This window comes from Coenobita brevimanus, chromosome 97, assembly GCF_032717465.1.
Source record: "Coenobita brevimanus isolate Jiangsu-jjx chromosome 97, ASM3271746v2, whole genome shotgun sequence".
Lineage (NCBI taxonomy): Eukaryota > Metazoa > Arthropoda > Malacostraca > Decapoda > Coenobitidae > Coenobita > Coenobita brevimanus.
The window spans coordinates 13,444,789-13,469,558 of record NC_137050.1 but is presented as its reverse complement, the minus strand read 5'-3'; the positions used below and the strand labels follow the sequence as shown (position 1 = coordinate 13,469,558).

The 24,770-nt window shown below is 40.5% G+C and overlaps 1 protein-coding gene across 1 annotated transcript in view; it reads right to left on the bottom strand.

The window, feature by feature from the left end:
* LOC145413828 (extracellular matrix organizing protein FRAS1-like) overlaps positions 1-24,770 on the bottom strand; it is a 596,816-nt gene that overhangs the window by 241,053 nt on the left and 330,993 nt on the right. Inside the window, exons 30-31 of the mRNA XM_080283490.1 lie at positions 11,635-11,788; positions 4,771-4,925 (exon numbers count right to left, since the gene is read on the bottom strand). Coding sequence (XP_080139616.1) covers positions 4,771-4,925; positions 11,635-11,788 — 309 coding nt within the window. The remainder of the gene's footprint in view (positions 1-4,770; positions 4,926-11,634; positions 11,789-24,770) is intronic.

Below are 24,770 nucleotides of genomic sequence, written 5' to 3'. Positions count from 1 at the left end.
AGCTTCACTTCCACACGTTAGAGTTGGTGTCACAATACTGTCATGTAGTAGCTTTTTCATTTCCATGCTCACTTCCCTGTTTCTCATCAATGATTTCAAGGAACCAGCAACCTTTCTTCCATGCTGCACCTTTTCAAGCACTTCACCCTCTAAACTTCCAACCATACTCATCACACTACCCAAGTACTTAAATGCACTCACATTTTCCATTTCCTCCTCGTCCAGCCTCACTGTACATTCACTAACTTCACTTCTCTCGAAGACCATAACTTTACTCCTCCCTACATACTTCTTTTGATTCCCTTCGTCTTCACTCAACAACACAGTATCATCTGCTAACAACAGTAAAGGGAGTTTCCAAACACTGCTCTCTCTCATTAGGGCCACTCCAACATCCACTGCCCTACCTTGTATCTCTTTTATAACCCCATCTGTATACAGATTGAACAACCATGGAGACTTGACACATCCTTGTTTCAATCCAACCTTCAAACAGAAAAATTCACTCAGTTCACTATACACATACACTGCTGCCATAGCACCCTCATACATACTCTTCACAGTATTCAACATCTTCCCATCTACTCCATATATTCTTATTACTTTCCACAATCCTTGTCCATCCACCCTGACATATGCTTTCTTCAAATCTAAGAAGGCTGCATACAACTTCTTTCCCTTCTCTAGAAACTTTTCCATTAATGATCTAAGAATGAATATCTGATCTACACAATGTCTTCCCTTCCTAAAACCGCCCTGTTCTTCTCCAACTAATTCCTCTGTTATTTCCCTAACTCTGTCAATAAGTATCTACCATATGCTTTTCCTATTACACTAAGAAGAGAAATGCCCCTATGATTACCACACACTTCTTTTTCCCTTTTTCCTTTGTACAGAGTAATAATTATACCTGACTTCCAATCTTCCTGGACTCTACCTTCCTCCCAGGCCAATTTGCACATCTTTCACATCCATTCTACTACTATCTCTCCCCCATACTTCAGCATTTCACCACACACTCCATCAATTCCTGGGCCTTTCCCCATTTTAACCTTCTTCATTGCTTCCACAACTTCCATCCTACTGATTTCTTCCTCTCTTCTCACAGCCCTCCTTCTCCCAGCCATTCCCCAGCCACTTATACAGTACTTGCATTACTTTCATTCTCTCTGTTCAACAATTCCTAAAAGTGTTCTCTCCTTCTGCTCACTTTTTCCCCCTTCTCAACTAATAATCTACCATTTTTATCTTTCACTCCCCAGCTAACTTCTTTGGCACCCTGTCTAACTCTCTTTACCTCTTTCCAGAACATTATCTTACATTCCCTCCACTTTACACTCAAGCTCCTTCCAAATTCCTCTTCCACTCTCTTCTTACTCTCTCTTACTAATCTTTTCACCTCTCGCTTCCTCTCTACATATAACTCTCTCTTCCGTCTCTCAACTTTTTCCTCGTCCCTGTTTCTCATTCACTCACTATATGCTTTCTTCTTTGTGCCACAACCTCTCTCACTTCTTCATTCCACCATGCTGTTCCCTACATCCCATTTTGTCTTCTCTTCACCCCACACACCACCTCACATGCTGGTCAGATTTCTTCTGTGAATATCTTGCACAAACCTTCCACATCCCCATCTGCTCCAATCCGTATTTACCCAATCGCTCCTCCACTTCCCTCTTATATTCTGCCTTTTTTCCATCCTCTTGTAACTTTTCCATCCTCCTTGTATGAACCATTCACTCACTTGATGTAGTGCTGCTCTTGGGTGACTGCCCTTTCCTCTCTTACTCCCTTCTTTCCTTCCTTCCTCTGCTGTCTTTCTTTCCTTCATTCTTTCCTCGTCCTTCTGTCTACGGGTGACTCTACACTGAGTGACACACCAAATGGTTTCTTGTACAATAGGAAACCATTTACTATGCTGGGTGGTAACCACATAACAAAATAATGGCACCTGGTGGTTTAGTGGGTAATTAGGTGCTCCAGTGGGATTGAGCTGGTGCAGGTTTACATCCCAGGGCTGATTGGGGTATGTTGCTCACTTAATGCCACTCAGGGATGAATGAAGCTGGTCACTCCCATCTTAAATGTCAAGATCAACCTGCTTAACCCTGGGCTCCCACATTCCTCATGGGGCAGCACTGGACTAGATGATGATATTGTATACAGTATATACAGTATGTATATGTATTCTGTATATGTATTCTGTATATGTATCTATATCTATCTATCTATCTATCCACCTATATACAATGAAGGCCTTGATAAGAAACAGAGGCTTGAGTGTTGCAGCTGCACGAGGCATACATGAAGGAGTGTTAGTGCCAACTTTAACATATGGATGTGAGACTATGGTGTGGCATGAAAATGAAAAGTCAAGAGTAAGAGCAGTGGAGATGGGACTGCTGAGGAATGTATGTGGAGTGCAGAGGGTGGATAGGATACGAAATAATGTGATTCGTGAAAGATGTGGAGTGAGGAAGTCAGTGGACACCAGAATCAAAGAGACTGTACTGAGATGGTATGGTCATGTTGAGAGAATGGATAACAATTAATAGTGCGGTGAAAAAGGTATATCTGAGCGAATTCGAAGGAGGGAGGAGGCGAGGTAGGCCAAGGAGAAGGTGGAGAGATATGGTGGATGAGTGTGTGAGGAAAAGAAGTTTGGAAGTCAGTGAGGCTAGGAAACTGATAGGAAATCGAGCTGGCTGGATGAATGTTGTGAGGAGAAGTGCATGATTAGGGACTGGCACCCCTTTTTAATGTGGCAGTGTCCGGATTGACTCTATCAGACACGATTATGTGAAGCTACAGAACGTGGTGAATGTTTTGGCATATCTGATAGAGCCAGGACTCCGGGGGCTTGAATGATGAGTGAATGGAAGCGTGGCCCATTGGACAGGGCAAATTTGGGCTGTCTGGACAATGCTACTCCTCACCCTGCCCTAGGGTGGGAAAGGAGGTCTGGATGATGATGATGATAATGACTATTTCTGATATCAATAAATCTCTCATGCACCCATTTATCACAAACACTACACGAGATAGAATTACTTCCCACACTCTTGTGGATAACTGCACATGGCCATGCTCCCTCTTCTCTGACAGTAATGTCACCAACCCTAGATACCATTACCTTTGTTTTATCTGCATTTACACTGGAGCCACTGGGCCTGGGCCCCCCTCCTTAGCTCTCTGGGTCCTTTAAAAATTTATATATATTTATTTCGATAACAGTAAAACATGAAAAACTGGCAAGTACAAGGAGTGACACATGAGCCAGCAGCTCCCTGACTCAAAACCTGCATGTGACCTCCCCGTAATTATCGGATTACCTTACCTCACCTCACTACAGGTCCCCCCCTTAGAAAATTCCTGGGTGCGCCCCTGAAATGACCCATCTGTACCAGGCTAAGCTTCATTAGATGACAGCAAAGAGTATGAGGAGTTTGAAGGGACAACCTAACACTCCTACAGAGGAGTTAGAGGCAACTACCAGCCAACTCTTCTGCCTCATATCCCCCCTGTTTTCAACCAGCCAGCAGTGGTTGTTGTTGTCTATCAAGGTGGTTATTTTCTTGGCACTTTTAATTGCTTTACACCTTTTTAATGTCATTGTCTCATGTCAGCATAACCTCTAAGCATTAGATTACGCCTTTTGGAATCATATCTATACAGTAGTTCAGCTGGGGTAGTAAAGGATTTTTAGTGGACATTTAGGGATCTAACTGGAGACTTTGTTAACAAATTAGTTTTATTAAAATGGGTTAATGGGACCAGTTTACATGGACTCCATGTGCCTGGTTCACCAGGTTAACACTTTAGTAGCATCAGCAGAAGTACTACTTGTTGTTTCTGTATACTCCATCGAGTAATTTGCACCCTCCTAGCTTGAGCATTATACTGTATCATATATGAGGACAGTTTATGAAGTCTTGCCTCCCATCTTCCAGCTCTCCTTTCCTTTGTGTTCATACTGTGCACTCAGTTTAATACATGCAAGCATGATGCAGCTGAATGCAGGAACAAAGCCTGGGCTTGATAAGTGGTTCTTTTATTGTGGCAGCCAGGCAGCATTTCAGCAGAATCAAATCAAGACTCAATTTAGCCAAACAAATTACATGTACAAGGAGGATCCAACATATGTTTTAATGCATTCCACACAAAAATGTGGCTTTCCAAAGGTACCTGTACCAACTCCGATGAATCATGTGACCATTATGATTCTGCTTTAACCATGCTGAATCTGAATCCATTCATCTTACCAAAAACATGTGTAACTTCATTTATTCTAAGTGTAATTAACTTTTCACTCACTGTTGCTACATTCACATGTAATGTAATGGCTTCAACTCAACAGCATCTTCAAGTCAAACATTAGTGCTTTCTACTGGTGCCAAACAATACCCAAATATTTTTGGAGATAAAGATTCTAAAAGAATAGGTAAAAACTGCCTGATATGTTTAGTTGGTGCAAGCACCAAACCAGGAAACACATCCAGCTGGCAAGGGTCTCAATCGGTCTTTAGATACTCTACATCATACTGTATATATATATATATATAAATATTTTTTGGGGGGAATACACCTAAATCCACCATACTCTTAAGTATAAAATACATAAGCTGCACTGCCATACACTTAACTATCATATAACATTATGAGTGATAACAAAGCCTGTTGGAATTATAAATCATTATGCATAATCATTATCTTACTAAATATCCATATAAAGATACTATTCACTATCAACAGCTGAGGTTATGTGCTCACCATGATCTCCATAGCATCTTGGTGATGGTATGACCCATCATGACTATAAAGTAATAGCCCTTCCAATAAATCTTGGCCAGTGAAAATGCCCCCACGGCTCAATGTTTCACTCTGCTTAATGGTCGCCTCCCGGGAGACTTTCAGGTTCAGGGTTCCTGTATAGGCAAAAAAACAGGTGTATAAAATTTTCTATTTACACTGAAGAAGAGTGAAAAGTTTCAGTAAAGATATGAACTACATGAATACAAACAGGATGACTATGCTGTACAGAAGTCCTTTCACTTTACTGCTGCTAACTCCAACAGCAATACTGTATGTTGCTACAGTATACAACAACCACTCCTCAACAGTGAGGCAGTAAAATGGTATATTTATGGAAATTACAAAATGCTGGGTATAAGCACTGAAATGATGTCAGGCTGGCATGCCGAAGGGATCAGTTCTTGCACCAACCCTGTTTCTGGTTCATATTAATGATCTCTTATCTATCACCCACAATCCCATCCATTCATTTGCAGATGACTCAGCACTTCACAATTATTCATTCACACTCAAGACACCCATTTACAAAGTTTGATATCTCTGACTCTCGTCTTAATAAAGCCATCTCCATAAATCAAGACTTATCTACAATCAGTGAATGGGGACAAAACAACTTTGTCTTATTTAATATAAGTAAAACTAAATATATACAATTTACTAATAGACAGGTATTGCCAGATTCGTATATTACCTTCAATGGTACAAATATTCCCATTTCCAAAAGTATTGAAATTCTCGATGTCTCACTTAACAATGCCCTCAGCTGGACCTCTTTCTAAACCACCTCAAAGAAACTTGGATTATTGTACAGAGTCCGTAACTTCTTCACTGACAAGCAGTTAGCTATAATTTATAAGAGTCATGTGTGCTCTCAGCTTGAATACTGCTCACCCTTGTGGAATGGATGTGGAGAGGTTGCATTAAAACAAGACAAAATTCAGAACAAAGCTGTTAGAATTATTAATAATCCTGCTATTACTAATAAACTACCTCCCCTACAAGTAAGAAGGAATGTTGCCTCCCTTGCATTATTTTGCAGATATTTTTATAGCAAATGCTCAGACGAAGTTGCGTCCATTGTGCCACCTCTCCATACCTTCCCTCGAGCTACAACATGGGCATCTGGTAGCGCTCATGACTGGAATGTCAATCAGCCATAGTGTAGAACTTCTGCCTATCAGAAGTCTTTCATTCCCCGAACTGCATCTCTATGGAATTTTTTTTTTTTCTTTTTTAATGTGTCCACCTCTGGGCATAGGTTTCACAGCCAGCTATCAAGGCCAAGCGGTCCTCCTACATACTATACACCTCTACATGTCACCATTTCAGCGCTAATACCCACCGTCCATATTGAATACATGCTAGGGCTGTCTCATACAGGACTGGTGTATTGGTATTAGCGGAGGTATTTTTACGACATGTCGGCGGGTCTTCTGGCAGATCAGTAAAGCCTGATTTAATGAAATTCAAATCCTTAAACTGTTCCCTGCCCCAGCCAGGATTTGAACCTGGGTCCAGTAGAACTGCAGGCCACCTCTTTCTTCCCCAGAGGTTTTATTATTTTTTTTTTTTATGTCCAACTCCGGGCATAGGCTTCACAGCCTGCTTCTAAGGCCCAGTAGTCCTCCTTCATACTATACACCTCTACATGTCACCACTTTGGCGCTAACACCCACCGTCCATACTGCATATATGCTAGGGCTGTCTCATACAGGACTGGTGTACTGGTATTAGTGGGGGTATTTTTACAACATGTTGGCGGGTCTTCTGGTAGATCAGTAAAGTCTGTTTTTATCAAATTCAAATCCTTAAACTGTTTCCTGCACCAGCGAGGATTTGAACCTGGGTCCTGTGGGTCCGCACGCCACCTCTCTACCGACTGAGCTACCGCCTCCCTCAAAACTTCAACCTACAGCTGTTCAAGTCTGTTACAGATACTTTACGAACAGAGGACACCAGTAATCTGGTGTGTGGATTAGTTTTTTTTTTTATTCATTTGTTTTTCTTTCCTCTTCTCTATTATTTATAAAAAAAAAAAAAAAAAAAAAAAATGCTTCCTCTTACACAAGCTACTTAATAATGCAATGTTTTTTCTTATGGAAGTACATTACTATAGCTCATTCACTTTTGCTTGGTGGAGATTTTCCTCCACTTGCAGCCCATAGCTTAATGGCAGAATACGACAATACTATCTATCTATCTATCTATTGCCAGATGCCTCAATCCCGTTTGGGGTGGCCACAAACAAATCGCCTCCATGTCGTCCTGTCCCCCGCCATTTCACTGCCTGGCTCCCAACTCACACCCCCCTCTCTCATATACCTCTCCACCCCATCCCTCCATCTCATCCTCGGCTTCCCCTCCCTCTTCTCCTCTCCACCTCACTCACATACACTCTCTTTGTCAGTCTTTCACCCTCCATCCTCTCCACATGGCCAAACCACCTCATAACGCTTCCTATCACATCCACATCCACACCACAACGCTCCTTTATATCCTCATTCGTCAGCCTGTCTCTCCATGTGACTCCACAGGCTCCTCTTCAGTAACTCATTTCCACTGCTCTCACTCTTGACTTGTGTCCTTCCAACAATGTCCAAGCTTCACTTCCATACGTTAGAGTTGGTATCACAATACTGTCATGTAGTAACTTTTTCACTTCCATGCTCACTTCCCTGTTTCTTATCACTGCTTTCAAAGAACCAGCAACCTTTCTTCCCTGCTGTACCCTTTCAAGCACTTCACCCTCCAAACCTCCATCCTTACTCATCACACTACCCAAGTACTTAAACATACTCACATTTTCCAATTCCTCACCATCCAACCTCGCTGTACATTCACTGACTTCACCTCTCTCAAAGACCATCACTTTACTCTTCCCTACATTCACATTTAGGTTCCGTTTCTTGCACACTCTCCCAACTCATCCACCAAGCCTTGCAGCTCCCCTTCGTCTTCACTCAACAACACAGTATCATCTGCAAACAACAGTACAGGGAGTTTCCAAACACTATCCTCTCTCACCAGGGCCACTCCAACATCCACTACCCTACCTTGTACCTCTTTTGTTACCCCATCCATGAACAGATTGAACAACCATGACAATACTACTGTACAGTAATCTCTTGATTATCCTCACGACCACTGCCCGGACAATCAATTACCTGGCTGCTGTGATCTGGCTGTTCCAAACCATTATTTGTACATTTTCCCCACTATCCAGACAAATGTTTGCGTCCGTTTGGAAATAATGGTTGTGTAAAAAATTTCCGCCTGGATGGGCGTGAATAGCCCAGTGGCACTGCTATGTCTGGCTGGTTTTGTTTACCCCATGTCCACCAGAGACCCCCCCTCGCTCAGTCTCAGTGTTGTATGATGTACTGTAATGGCCATTTTCACTGGCTTTCAAAGTTAGGTTATATTCAAATAGGGGCCAGGGGAGAGGTCCACTATCCAGATGGAGCCACTACCCGGACATGCCTTTGGTTCTATTATGTCGGATAATTGAGGGGATTACTGTATATCCTTGCATCACTTTCATTGCACTTCTTTGCGACTGGCACCATAATTTAGTGTTAACCTCTTATTATACCTTAGCATTCGGGATGGAGATGTCACAATTATGCCTAGTTAAAGGTAATACATTACAGACTTGGTCAAAGTACAACTGACAGTTTTCTATACACTGGAAGTTAAACCAAGTAATAAACTCAGTTATCTCTTTTCCAAAAGAGATGGAAAACTGATGGGAAAAACACACCTAAAATGTCTGTAACAGTGGGACAGTCTTGGCTCTGACTTTGAGTTATATGCTTAAACCTGAAAACTGAGAAGAGGAATGCAGAACTCAGAATTTGCCGAATTATTTTTAAAGTACAGTACAAGATGTTGATGGAAGGTATGTGGATTTCCTGTATGGTTGCTGACTGCATTCTGTACTGTGGGATGTAGGTTGATCATAATAATAATCACAGCAGCTCTAAAAATGGCCATCAAAAATTGGGATTTTGCAATCCACTTTGCAGTTTAAGGTTTAAGTAAACAACCTTTAGAATCAAATGTATTTGCAGCTTTGTTCCCTACTTAAGAATACTGTGTGTGTGTGTGTGTGTGTGTGTGTGTGTGTGTGTATTTATTTACCTAGTTGTGATATACAGGAAATGAGCTATGCTCGTGGGGTCCCGTCTCTGTTTCTAATTAAGTCAAATTTTGCTTTGAACTCGTTTAAGTTTTTAGACTGGACAATCTCTTTGTCCAAGTTGTTCCACAGGTCTATGCATCTACAGTATATGGAAAGCTATATTTCTTGATATTCTTCAAACAACTTGCTTTTTCAGTTTCATTCCATGTCCTCTTGTTACTCTCCCATCCCATATAAACAGATCATTTTTATCTGTTCTATCTATTCCCATCATGGTCCTGAACACTGCAATCACGTCACCCCGTTCTCCCCTTTTTTTTAGTGTAGGCAGGTCCATGTTTTCCAGCCTCTCTCTGTAAGACAGATCTGCCAGGCTGGGGACCATCTTGGTTGCTGTTCTTTGTATTCTCTCGATCTTATTTACGTCTTTCTTCTTGTGTGGGGACCACACTACTGCCGCATATTCTAACCTGGGGCGGATCATGGCCACTATCAATTTTTTCATCATTTCCTCATCCATGTAATGGAATGCTACTCGTATGTTAGTCAAGAGATTGTACGTCTCTCTAACTATCTTGTTAATGTGTTTTTCCGGTGACAAACTATCCTGGACCAGCACTCCCAATCCTTTCTCTTCTCTCACTTTTTTGATTGGTTCATTGCCCATCATATAATTTAGTGATGGCCTCTTCATACTCTTACCCATTTCCAATATCTTACATTTTTTGCATTAAATTTCATTTCCCACATCTGGCTTCAATCTTGGATCCTATTCAGTTCTTCCTGCAGCATTTTACAGTCTTCCTCGACTTCTACTCTCCTCAAGATCTTTGCATCATCAGCAAACAGACTTAGGTAACTGTTCACTTCATCTACCATATCATTTACATAAATCAGGAACATTACTGGCGCTAACACCAAGCCCTGTGGGACTCCACTTGTTACTTCCCTCCATCCAGACATCTTGTCCTATATTACTGTCCTCATTTGTCTGTCTTTCAAGAAGTCACACATCCACTCCAGGACATTTCCCTTCAGTCCTCCTGTGTGTTCCAATTTCCACATTAGACGCTTGTGGGGTACCTTGTCAAAGGCTTTCTCCAGATCTAGATACACAAAATCAATCCAGCTGTCTCGCTCCTGTAATACATCAATCACTCTTGAGTAAAAGCTCAACAAGTTGGAAACACATGACCTTCCACTTCTGAATCCAAACTGGCTCTCAGCCAATATGTTCGTCTCCTCCAGATATTTTATCCATCTGTCTTTCAGGATTCTCTCGCACAATTTTGCAACAACGCTGGTCAGAGACACTGGTCTATAATTCAGGGGTTCTTCCTTGTTCCCTCCCTTATAAATAGTTACCACATTGGCCCTCTTCCATTCCCGGGGCACCTTCCCTTCTTCCAGAGAACACACAATTAAATTGTGAATCTTATCTGCCAGTTGTTCTCTGCATTCTTTCAGTACCCAGGTAGAGATTCCATCCGGTCCTGGGGCTTTCCTTACATCTTGAATTTCCAGTAATTTATATATTTCCTGCACTTCCACTTTTATATCTTTAATCACTACATTTCTAGTCACACCCTCCCCCTCCACAAAATCCATTTCTTTAGTTAAAACCGATTGGAAACATTTGTTCATTATTTCAGCTTGCATTGCTGCATCTTTGTAGACCTCTCCTTCTACTTTTAGTTGGATGATTCCCTCCTTTTGTTTCAATTTGCCATTAACAAATCTATAAAACAATTTGGGTTCTTCCTTACATTTGTCAATTATACCTTTTTGAAAGTTCCTTTCTTCCTCTCTGCTTATTCTTGTATATTCATTTCTAGTTCTTTTATATTCTTCCTTTGATTTATTATTACCTCTCTTTCTCCATTTGTTCCATGCCATGTCCCTCTCCTTTTATGCTATCACGCACCTTCTGTTATACCAATCCTTCTTCCTGTTTTCTTTCCCACTTACTCTTGGAACATGTTTCTCCACACCCGAATTATAGAGGTCTAGAAAGATATCCCACTTCCGCTGCGTCTCTCTTTGTTTCTCTATATATTCTCCAATCCGTATTTTTGAAAAATTTCCTCAATCCTGTAAAGTATGCTTTCCCATAGTTGTATCTTCCCTGCCTCTAAAGCTCATCTCTTGGCACCTCGTTCCCTTTTATCATCTGGAACTCAATGACCACATGATCACTTTTTCCTATAGGGCACTGATATTTTAAATTTTCAACTACATCAGGTTCTTTAGTTAGTAGTAAATCTAATATTGCTGGTGTGTCGTCTCCTCTGAATCTAGTCTCTTCTTTGACCCATTGGGTCATGTGTGTGTGTGTGTGTTAACAGCCAATCCCATACCACTTTCTCTAGGCATTAGGATTCCTGATTAGATTACTGTAATACATGACATTTCACAGCAAGAGACTGACCTACAGACTTAGTAGCATTTATTACTATAAAAAACTTCAAGTTACTTCTGAGAGATTTGAGCTCTTGTGTGTATCTACAGGAAGGCCATCACTCACCTTGGTATATTTACTACAAGACCAACTGGCATCTAAACAAGGTGTCAACAGCATCTGGTATGACCAGGCAGCTGCCCATCCTCATACTAACCCAGGAACACCAGATGCTGTTGACAATACACTTAATTAACAAGAATGGTGACAGCTCTGTACTCACCATGTCTAGGCTGCACAACTATCTTTACTTTCAATTTCTCAGGCTCAGTATCAGGGTCAGAGATAGAAAGGGACTGATTGGTAACAACCACAGTCTGCCCTCGTTCCACCACCACTGCTTCACCCATCAACACAGGGGACTCATCATCACTTTCCTACAGAAACCATGGAGATATGCATTAAACTTTAGTAGAAAGCAAGAGTACATTAATGTATGGATGCTTTATACAGTTTCTTGTAACTTGCTCCTCCTGTCTTTGGTCTATGGCAGGTATAATGTACAGTACCCTATGGGGGCTGATCTAGTAAGCTACCAAGCCAAAATTACCAAAAAAAATTATTGCATATAGTTGTTTTCGTAGCAATTTTTATATAGGTGTCCAATCTCACCCTGAACCAGGGTGAAACTGGACATCCCAGTGGACAGTGTGGGAGGCCACAAAAAACAGCTAGGAACAGCCCATGCATCATCAACCAGTTTTCTTACACATCCCTGTGGTTAATTTGGACATTTTGGGAGCTTTACAAAAATAAAGTTACATAACCTTCAATGAGGTGAATTTTGGACACTCTTTACAGATCTCTTCTATTCACTGCTCACATTTTATGATCTAAAGCAGATATTAAGTACCTTATGGATGGCTGGTCCAAAGAGCTATCAAGTCACAACCACCACACACGATAATGCACTTTTTTATTTTTTATAATACAGTGCTGTTACGTCCCTGTCCCGCATTGCTACAGGGTCCAACAGCAGTAGTTCAGTATAGGAAGGATGTTGCCCAGTGAGTTGTTCTTTCTATGGTCAGCCTTTTGGTGTGCAACAACAAGATCAACTCAAACGTGGTAAATAAACACTGGCTTCTCAAGTTTGCAGTCTTTATTCACAAAATAGGTGCACTAAATGCTTGCCAACTACACTTAACTGTTTTCACAAGTACCGGAGCTATACAATCTTCACTAGGCCACACTGACTCTGAACAGACACTGAACTGCACTGAAACTAAAACTGAAACAAAACTGACTCCCCTAGACTCTTCCACCTCCTTATATACCCCTGTATTACACTCGAATCTTCTAGTTTACTCTAGCACCTACAGTTACCAAACTGGAGACATCCAAAACATCCCAGAGTTTTCTTACATAATACTCTAAATATTTTAGCAAAGAAGCTAAAATAAGATTACATAATTTAACAATCACATAAACAAAACATTATAGAGAAAAGGAGCAGAAAATTTAATGCATAGCTTTACAAAATATCTCTGCTTACAAAAAGGAGGCTAACTGGCAAATCTGACTCGTAAGTGAAAAAGTACGAGAAGTACTGAGAACCTTCCAGTACTTCCTAACTAGCAAATCCTACTTCTCAACTGTTATATTTATACAGATATCTGACTTTACCCAAGATTTCCTTTAAAAAAATACAAATATTCTCAATAAATACCCAATTATTCATCCACAAAATGCAGATATTGCAAGTTTATTTTTATTTCCATTCTACAAATCAGTCTAAAAAATTTCATAGTTGATTACTTACATGTGTTCTAGATTGTCTCTGTTGTAAGAAATTTAACAGTTTCAGGAATTTTAAGAAAAACCTTGCCGATATTAAACCATCAACATTAGTATATGTCACTTTCAAACTTTTTCCTTTGTTTTTTATTCCCTCTTCTCTCCTTCTCTCTGTCGGTACCACTTCCACAATTTCTGATCCATAACTCTCCAACAGAACACTGTCTTCTCTTCCTCCGTTCTCTGTTCGTTTTTTGCCTTTGCTTCCTTTACCAGCTCCTTTATTTTAGCTCTTTCTTCCTCATTTGCATCTCTCCTTATCCAAACATTTCTGAACCCCTCTTTGTCTGATAATTTCCATGTTCTGTTGATAATTTCATTTACCATTACCCGAGACTTAAACTTTACTTTAATTGGCCTCACCCCTCCTTCCTCGTACATTCCTAACTTAAACATTCTTCAATCTCTTCTTGAGTTTCTTTGTTACCCTCCATAACTACTGATACTATCTCTTTAACCTTACCCAGTTCTTCTCCTTCCCTTCTTGATCTTACACTCATACGTTTCTCTTTTACTCCCGAAATTATCACGCATTTTTCTTATCTGCTACATCCCTGACTAAAGATTCTCTGTAGACTAACCACTTCTTTCTCCAACTCTTCCTTGCTTTGTTGTTCTATAATCTCTTTCAAATTAATATTTCCTTCCTCTTGAATTTTCTTCCACCCCTTGTGTTGCTCCCTGACTTCCAAAATGTGCTCATCTTGCATCCTTGATTTTGATTCATACTCATCTAGTTTACTTTTCATCTTGTCCCCTTCTTCTTCCAACCTCTTATTTTTCCTCTTGAGCTGTTTTATTTCATTTGAGGCAGATTCATACTCACTTTTAATTCCGTAACTTCTCTTTCTCATTCAGCACTGCGTGTGCATACTTTTTCCACTTACCCTGCAGTGCTTTGATCTCTTTCTCATGTTCTAAGGTCCATTCATGCAACTCTCTAATTACTGACCATAACTTTTTTAACTCCTCAACATTCCTCTCCACCATTTTCTCCACTCCTGTTATTCTTGTTTGGTTTAGCTTAGTACTTTCTTTACCCTTACCTTCATTGCAGAAGCCCGTGAATTCCCCACCACTATATGTAAACAATGAACTGTCCTTCTCTACCATGATGCAACCATATGGAAACTTTCTACTTCCACTGTGTCTAGTACTCTTTTTAGGACCAAAACCAGTGCTTTTTTTACTAATATCCGACAGGACCACCACTCGTGCACTCATTCACATATTACAATAGGCTGGTCTCCTTTTCGATGCTGATTGGGCGATTATTTCCCCACAATCCACAAGGAGCTCCATCTCTGTCGGCAACCTGTGTGTGTGTGTGTTCTTACCTAACTGTATCTTTACAGGAATGAGTCAAGCTCATACTGTCCCGTGTATTAAACCATTTTTATCATACATAACCTTAAATTTATGAACATACAGTATTTGGCACACACTATTTCATTCAGCAGTGCATTCCATTGATCAATTGCCCTATTTGGGAACCTGAATTTCCTTATGTCTTTATCGCCTCTCTTTTTATGTAGTTTTTTGCAGTGTCCCCTTGCTGATGCTTCCCGGTAGGTTATACACTCTATCTATCTATCTATCTATCTATTGCCAGACGCCATAATCCCGTACGGGGTGGCCATTTGACTCTGAGTTATTTGTTTTACAGGGAGGGGCACTAACCCTCCACCAACCCACTTGACACCAATCCTCGTAAATCACGGCAATTTGGGTCTGGACCACTGCTGTGATTTTCGAATTCCGTGATTTATGAATAATAACTCTTATGTGAATAATTAATTTGGGTCTGGACTTCGGCCAACCTGCCCCCCACAGCACCCTACCTACACCTATCTAGGCACCATCAAACACAAACATACAAATTTAGGAATATTCAGTGCATGTATTAAATAGAAATAAGCCATGTTAAGGGATCCTACCTTAATCCTATGACGAAATTGCTTATGTGAATGGAGTGGGGTGGTGTTGAGAAGAACTTAGAACCTCTCAGCACTTGTTCTTCCCAAACCCTTTCACCAGCTTTGAAAACTTCTCTCCCCTCTCAACACGACGAATGAGCTCCAAACATTAACTGTACAAAACTGTGGCTGCTTCTTGACGCCATACTGCTCAGAGCACTTCATCAGGGGGTCGGGAGGGGCCATGGCAGGTAGAAGGAGGAGGGAAGTTGCACAAAAAAGGCAGGTAACTCTCATACTCCATGGCGACGGTCTATAGTGAGCAGACTGGCGGGACAAGAACAACAAAAACATGGCGGCATTAGTATGCACATATGCCACCAGGGACGTGTGGTGATTGGTTGTTGGGTCGCAAATTTTCAGTTTGAATGGCGCGGTTTACGGTTCTCCTCAGAAAAGGCCCACTTGGGTGCCTAGGTCCGTGATTTTCGTGACTTAACAGTGATTTAAGGTTGCCGGCAGTCTGACAGCCACCTAGCCATGATTTACGAATCCGTGATTTATGAACATGCGATTTACGAGGATTGAGTGTATATTCATTTATGTCTATTTTCTCTTTCCCTGAGATGCATTTATATAGCATTATCATGTCTCCTCTTTTCTTTCTCTCCTGTAATGTTGGTAGATTCAATTTTTCTAGTCTTTCTTCAAAGCTTAGATCCCTTAAGCTTGGTACCCATCTTGTAGCTGCCCTCTATACTTTTTCAATCTCATCTATGTTTTTTGAGATGAGGCTTCCAGACTACTGATGCATACTCCAGGGTTGGTCTGTGTGTGTGTGTGTTCTTACCTAACTGTATCTTTTCAGGAATGTGTCAAGCTCGTACTGTCCCGTGTTTTGAGTCATTCATACATATCTTTACATTTATGAATAGTTTTGGCACACACCATTTCACTCGATAGTGCATTCCACTGATCAACTGCTCTATTTGGGAAACTGAATTTCCTTACATCTTTGTCACCTCTTTTTGTACAGTTTTTTGCAGTGTCCTCTTGATGTTGCTTCCCCATAGGTTATATATTCATTTCTGTCAACAGTAAAACTTCGATGAAATGGACTTCAATAGACTGGAATTCGCTTTTATCAAAATCGAGGAGCTGCCGGACTAAATTCTTATACAGTACTGTATTTTGGAAAAATTCTGATAAAGCCAGAAGCAGTCCAGACTGCTTCATCACTTCTGCTATGTTCACCACAATAAGGTAATTAAAAGACATGTTTATCAGTGTACAGTACAGTATTATTATATATACAGTAAAAGGCCTATCATTCAGCATCTGGTCTTACGGTATTTCCAGACCTTTGTTGGTTTTCATAAAAATCCCATTACAAAAGTTCTCTGTTCCTCTGGCACATATGCTGAGCCGATCGGCACCCGTGACGGGGTTGCCAGCTTGTTCCTGGTACACGTGCACCCATAGTTGCCAATTTGGCGCTGTTGGTGCTAGATCTAGCATTTTTCATAATTTTGTACCAATAAATATTAGATTTTCTTCTATATCTAGCACATTTTGAAGTCCAATTTAGTGTGAAAATTTAAACAGTTCACCTATAGCTTAGTTCATTTTAAAGCTGAGCATAGCACTTTTGAAGATTTCTGCCTACCAACACTGCATACGCAGTCAGCCATCATGACCAGGGTTGCCATTTGGAATTTTTCATGACCAAATCTGGACCAATTTGGTAATAAAAAGTCCATTTGGTAATCAATCAGCATGATTCATGACCAAACAGATTTTTCACATGTATATGGATAAAGAGGACTGAGATGATGGATTGTCTGCTCTCTTGATTAATCTGCTAACCTACACAGCGTGACAATAATCAACATGCTGCTAATTATATGGTGAGCAATTATTTCCATTTGTATATATAATTAGTGAAGAATAAATGCTTGCTTTAGGAATTTGGTAATGAAAAGTTAAATTTGGCAATGAAAATTGAGGAATTTGGTAATGTGGCCAAGTTCAGATCTGGCAACCATGATCCCAACTCGTGAGTGTCTGACTGTGTGAGGGGGACCTTTTGAAAGTTTGGAAATTTTGCTGTGCTATTTTATGGTGTACATACGTAAATACAGCTAGGTTAAGGTAAGTTCATGAGTAAGGTATCATTAAATACACTGAATGTAAGTTCTATCTATCTATAGCCCAATGCCCTAATCCCACAAAGGGTGGCCGCAGACAAGACGCCTCCAAGTCGATCTGTCACCCACCATTTGACTACCCTCCCCCCAACTCACCCCCCCCCCCTCCCTCATATACCTCTCAACTCCATCCCTCCACCTCATCCTCGGTCTACCCCTCCCTCTCCCTCCCTCCACCTCACCTACATACACCCTCTTAGTCAGTCTTTCATTCTCCATTCTCTCCACATGTACGAATCACCTCAGTGTATTTCTCCTAATCTTCTCAACCACATCCACATCCATCCCACAACGTTCCTTCACTTCTTCATTCGTCAACCTGTCCCTCCATGTCACTCCACATGCTCCTCTCAAGTAATTCATTTCTACTGCTCTCACTCTTGACTTGTTCCCCTCTTGCAAGGTCCATGCCTCACTTCCATACGTCAGGGTAGGGATCACAATACACTGTACTGTCATGAATGTAAGTTGCTTATTAAATATTTAGTACTTAGGGATGACCAATAATACTTGCCTAGACACTGTGACTGCATTGCAGTGACTGACCATGATTGCTAGAAACTTTTTGGCAGGTTTTCCCAGTTATTCAGCAGTTTCTGCTCTTTCGACACCTGCTTGATCCCGAAGATGCCGAATGACAGGACTTTTACTGAATTATACAGTTTGAATATTGTAGTGAATGTATAATACAGTACAGTATTGCAATGGTGGTGAAAACAGTTTAAAAACTGTTGGTGTGATCCGGACTGATGTCTGGTATATCGGTAAAAGTCCGGGTTAGCAGCAGGATGTCCAGATGTCACTTTTATCAGAATTTCCTTTTTTCAGACTGGCTTGGGCCCCAATTAGCCTGTTATAGTGAGGCTTTACTGTATTTTCTCTTTTCCTGTTAATCATTTATTAACATAATCATGTCTCCTCTTTTCCTACTCTCTTGCAATGTTGGTAGTTGTCATTTCTCTAGTCTTTCTCCATAGCTTAGATCCCTTAAGCTTGGAGCCCATCTTGCAGCAGCCCTTTGTACCTTTTCAGTTTTATCTATGTGTTTTTTGAGACGTGGATTCCAGACTATAAATGCATACTCCAAAGCTGATTTAATGAATGATGTGATTATTTCTCTCAGCATGTCTTCATTTATCTATGTGAATCCTACTAACATATTAGCAAGCAATCTGTATATGTTCCTTACTTTATCGTTTATGTGGTCAGCCAGTGATAGTCTGTTATTGATAATCAATCCTAAATCCTCCTTTTCTGATGTGTGTACAGATTTAATTCCTACCTTATAATTCCAATCTGGTCTTTTTTCAATTTTGCCAAACTTTATTACATGACATTTGTCCACAATGAATTCCATTTGCTTTCTACTGCTCCATTCATGTACCTTATTTCATACTTCTTGTAGCTCTTTGCAAGAGTCTGCATTTGTGATTTTCCTTTGTATTTTTGCATCATCAGCAAAAATATTTTGACAGCTTCCATTTCCAATGTTGCTGTCTATGTCATTTATATATAATAAAAACATAATTGGTGCCAGCACTGAGCCCTGTGGAACTCCCTTTGTCATTTCTCTCCATGATGAGTAATTTCCCCTTAGTACTGTTCTCATTTCCCCTTTTTTGAGAAAATCTTTCATTCAACAGAACAGATTACCTTGGATTTCTTATTGATGGTACAGTTTCCATAAAAATCTTTTTTGTGGTACTCCGTCAAATGCCTTCTTGAAATCCAAATAAATGCTATCTACCCAGGCATCCCTCTTCTACAGTGTTTCTGCAACTTTATAACAGTAGCTCAACCCTCCGAGGTACGCTGACATGAATCTTTGTGGTTTGGCATACAAACACACGTAGACGCAAATCACATTGTTAAGCAGAAAAAATGCTGTCAAAAGGAAAGTTTTCGGCTGATGTGCGTCAAATTTTGGTGCGTTCTAGTGGGTACGTCTCTCTTCCGGGGTAAACAATTGGCAACACTGTGACTGCTTTGATGAGACAATGCCCAGCAGAAAAAACTCAGTGTCTCATGACCAGCCGGGCTGAAGGGTAGCGTTGCTGTCAGTCATCACTTTAAATCTGCCATTTTCCCCCTCCCACCTGAGGCAGAAGCCATTTTTGAAATATTGTGACTGTACAGTGTTTTTGACTATAATGTGAAGTGACTGTGTCTATGGAACATAGATATATTGTTTGTAAATCATTGGGGCCCATTATCAGCCATTAGGCCTAGAGCCAGGAGTGTGGTTTGTTATAACGGGGTTTCCACTCCGCTTCACCCTGCCCGTAACTGCTGTGAGTATTTTACCTTTATAGTGAAGCCAATATTTATATTTTGTGAGACATGTAGTGTCTGGATTAGTTAAATAAGTGACCTACCGTAGCAGGCACAATGTATGCCATAGAGATATGCCATAGTCGCTTAGGAAACAAGTGGTCACGTAAGCCATAGAATCAGGAAGGGAATAATAGAGAAGGCTGGGATGGAATCATGTGATAGTGTTTTATACTGCATATGGTTCAGTGTGAAATATATGTATAAAATAGTGCAGCGAGTGTTCGTCGAGAAATATTGCGTGCATTGACTGACTTAGCTCAAACCTAGTGCAAGTATCAGAGACAACAAATATGCCACACAATCACAGACTTCAGTGAAAAGGTATTGTACCAATCTAAGACAGTGCTATATTGCATATGGTTTAGTGTGAAACACACACATAAAATAGTGCAGCGAGTGTTCACCGAGAAATATTGCATGCATTGACTGACTTAGCAAAAACCTAGCACAAGTATCAGAAACAACAAATATGCCACACAATCACAGACTTCAGTGAAAAGGTATTGTGCCAATCTCAGACAGTGCTATATTGTGTATGATCTAGTGTGAAACATGCGAATAAAATAGTGCAGCAAGTGTTCACTGAGAAATATTGCGTGCACTGACTGACAGCGAAAACCTAGCACAAGGATCAGAGACAAGAAATATGCCACACATATATACGTATGTTACGCAGCGAATGTTCGTGGAGAAATCTATTGTGTGCATCACATGTGTTAGGAAAATGTAGTGCAAGGAGGAGAGAACAAAATACGCCACACACACACACACACACGGAAACCACCATACAGAGTATGATCCAGTCCAATGAAACAGCCAATGAAGAGATTAGGAATTTGAAGCGGGAAAATGTTGAACTGAGGAGGAAACTAGAAGAGAGTACTAATAAAACAGAGAAGGTGAGTAATGTATTAGAAGAACAAAAGGCAAAGTGGGCACACGCAGAAGAACAGAAAGAAGTGGCCAGCTTAAGAGAGATCATCCAGGAAGAAAGGGAAATGAACAAGAAAGAAATGGAAGAAAATGTAGTGAAAATACTGAAGAGAAAATAGTGAGAGAAACTGTAGAAAGGAACAGATGTGTGGTAGTATTTGGAAACAGGGAAGAGGAAGAAAAGGTTAGGTTCGTAAGACTCAAGAGAGACACGAACATGGTGAGAGGAATATTAGGCAAGATTGACCCCGAAGGAGACAAGTGGGTAAAAGAAATTGAGGAAGTAAGGAGGATAGGGCCTTACAAGAAAGGAGAAACAAGACCAATGAGAGTCAAGTTTACATCAGAAAGTGTAATACATGAGATACTTAAAGTGACCTGGAAATTAAGCAAAGAGGCGGAGATGGAAAATATTATAATAAGAAAAGATCTGAATGAAGAAGAAAGAGAAGTTTTAAAATCATTAAAGGAAGAAGTAAAGGAAAAACATGATAAGAGGACAGAGGAAGAATGTAATACTTTTTTTTGGAGAGTATTGGATATGAAAGTAAGGAAATGGTATTTAAGGAAATAGAAGTGAAGGAAACTAAGGGGGATGGTTGTGAAAGATCAGAAGTTGAGGAAGTGGTACGGACAGAGAGTAGGAGAGAATAGGGTATTAATAATGTCAAAAATAATTTGAAGGTGATATATACTAATGTTGATGGTTTCATATCGACAAGGATCGAAATTAATGATTTCTTAAGAGAACATGAACCTGATGTCATGTGCTTTGTAGAGACCAAATTAAGAGAAGATATTGATATTCATTTGGGAGATGGTAAATACAAACTGTGGAGAAAAGACAGAAAAGAAAAAAAGGGAGGAGGAGTGATGATAGCAGTGAAGAACAACATAAATGTAGATACTATGGAAATGGGAGAAGGCAGGGCTGAAGTGATATATATGAAATTAGAAACTGGAGAGAATGTTAAGGGAGATATGGCGGTAGTGTATGTTCCCCCAAAGACGAGAGCATGGAAGGATGACAAATACCATGAGATGTTGTCAGATATGGCTAGCTACTTGCAAAAAATAACTGAGAAAAGCAATAATATAATTTTGGTGGGTGACTTTAATTGTAAAGAGGTGAACTGGGAGGAATGGTACTCGGGAGGCGGCGAGGATTCGTGGGGCACTATGTTATTAAATATAATAATGAATAATGTGATGACGCAATGGGTCAAAGAAGAGACATGGTTTCAAGGTGAGGACACACCAGCAAGGTTAGATTTACTGTTCACCAAAGAACCCGATGTAATAGAATCATTGGAATATCTCTGTCCTTTGGGAAAAAGTGATCACGCGGTCATTGAGTTCCAGATGTTAATAGGAAACGTCGAGCCAAGAGACGAGATTCATAGACAGGGAAGATACAACTTTGGGAAAGCAAATTTTACAGGATTGGGAAACTTTTTTGAAAATGCTGACTGGAGAAAATTCAGAGAAACAAGAGAGATACAGAGGAAGTGGGATATCTTTCTAGACCTCTATAATTTGGGAGTGGAAAAATTTGTACCAAGAGTAAGAGGGAAAGAAAACAGGAAAAAGGAGTGGTTTAATAGAAGGTGTATGATAGCAAAAAAAGAGAGAGATAAGGCGTGGAACAATTGGAGAAAGAGAGGTAACGACAGAACAAAGGAAGAATATAAAAGAACAAGAAATGAATACACAAGAATATGTAGAGAAGAAGAAAGGAATTTTGAAAAAGGTATAATTGACAAATGCAAGGATGAACCCAAACTGTTTTTTAGATTTGTTAATGGCAAACTGAAACAAAAGGAAGGAATCACCAAGCTGAAAGTAGAAGGAGAGGTCTTTAAGGATGCGGCAATGCAAGCAGAAATAATGAACAAACGTTTCCAGTCAGTTTTCACTAAAGAAAAGGAGCTTGTGGAAGGGGAGGGAGTGATTAGAAATGTTCCAGTGATGAAAGATATAAAAGTGGAGGTACAAGAAGTGTATAAATTACTGGAAACTCAAGATGTAAGGAAAGCCCCAGGACCTGATGGAATTTCTAATTGGGTACTGAAGGAATGCAGAGAACAACTGGCGGATAAAATTCACAGCTTAATTGTATGCACACTGGAAGAGGGGAAAGTGCCAAAAGAATGGAAGAGGGCAAATGTGGTACCAATTTACAAGGGAGGAAACAGGGAAGAACCCCTGAATTATAGACCAGTGTCTCTAACCAGCATGGTCGCAAAATTGTGTGAGAGAATCCTGAAAGACAGATGGATAAAATATCTGGAAGAGATGAATATTTTGGCTGAATGTCAGTTTGGATTCAGAAGTGGAAGGTCATGTGTTTCTAACTTGTTGAGCTTTTATTCAAGAGCGATTGATGTGGTACAGGAGAGAGATGGTTGGGTGGATTGTGTGTACTTAGACTTAGAGAAGGCCTTTGACAAGGTACCTCATAAGAGACTAATGTGGACACTAGAATATATAGGAGGACTAAAGGGGAAACTTCTGGAATGGATGAGAGACTTTTTGAGAGACAGACAAATGAGGACAGTAATAAAGGAAAAGATGTCTGGATGGAGGGAAGTAACAAGTGGAGTCCCTCAAGGCTCAGTGTTGGCGCCAGTAATGTTCATGATTTACGTAAATGATATGGTAGATGGAGTGAACAGTTATGCAAGTCTGTTTGCTGATGATGTAAAGATCTTGAGGAAGATAGAGGTTGAGGAGGATTGTAAAATACTGCAGGAGGATTTGGAAAGGATACACAATTGGAGCCGGACGTGGGAAATGAAATTTAATGTAAAGAAATGTAAAATATTGGAAATGGGTAAAAGTACCAGGAGACCATCACTGAATTATTTTTTGGGTAATGAATTAATCACCAAAAAGGAGAGAAGAGAAAGATTTGGGAGTGCTGGTCCAAGATAGTTTGTCACCAGAAAAGCACATTAACAAGATAGTTGGAGAGACTTATAAACTCTTGACTAACATAAGAGTAGCATTTCATTTTATGGATGAGGAAATGATGAAAAAATTGATAGTGGCCATGATCCGCCCCAGGTTAGAATATGCAGCGGTAGTGTGGTCCCCACACAAAAAGAAAGATATAAACAAGATTGAGAGAATACAAAGAACAGCAACCAAGATAGTCCCCAGTCTGACAGACCTGTCATACAGAGAGAGGCTGGAAAAACTGGATTTGCCTTCGTTAGAGGAAAGGAGAAAGAGGGGAGACATGATTGCGGTGTTCAGGACCATGGTGGGAGTAGATAAAATTGACAAAGAAGATCTGTTTGTATGGGATAAGAGAGCAACAAGAGTCATGGAATGAAATTGAAAAAGTCAAGCTGCTTGAAGGATATCAAGAAATATAGCTTTCCTTACAGAAGTACAGACTTATGGAATAGCCTGGACAAAGAGATCGTCCAGTCTAGAAACTTAAACAAGTTTAAAGTTACATTCGACTTACTGAGAAACAGCGACGGAAACCCACGAGCATAGTACATTCCGTGTATATCACAATTAGGTCTATCTATCTATCTATTGCCAGACGCCTCAATCCCGTTTGGGATGGCCACAAACAAATCGCCTCCAAGTCGCCCTGTCCCCCGCCATTTCACTGCCCTGCTCCCAACTCACACCCCCCTCTCTCATATACCTCTCCACCCCATCCCTCCATCTCATCCTCGGCCTCCCCCTCCCTCTTCCCCCCTCCACCTCACTCACATACACTCTCTTCGTCAGTCTTTCACCCTCCATCCTCTCCACATGGCCAAACCACCTCAGTGTGTTCCTCATAACGCTTCCTATCACATCCACATCCACACCACAACGCTTCTTTATATCCTCATTCGTCAGCCTGTCTCTCCACGTGACTCCACAGGCTCCTCTTAAATAACTCATTTCCACTGCTCTCACTCTTGACTTGTGTCCTTCCAACAATGTCCAAGCTTCACTTCCGTACATTAGAGTTGGTATCACAATACTGTCATGTAGTAGCTTTTTCACTTCCATGCTCACTTCCCTGTTTCTTATCACTGCTTTCAAGGAACCAGCAACCTTTCTTCCCTGCTGTACCCTTTCAAGCACTTCACCCTCCAAACCTCCATCCTTACTCATCACACTACCCAAATACTTAAACGTACTCACATTTTCCAATTCCTCAC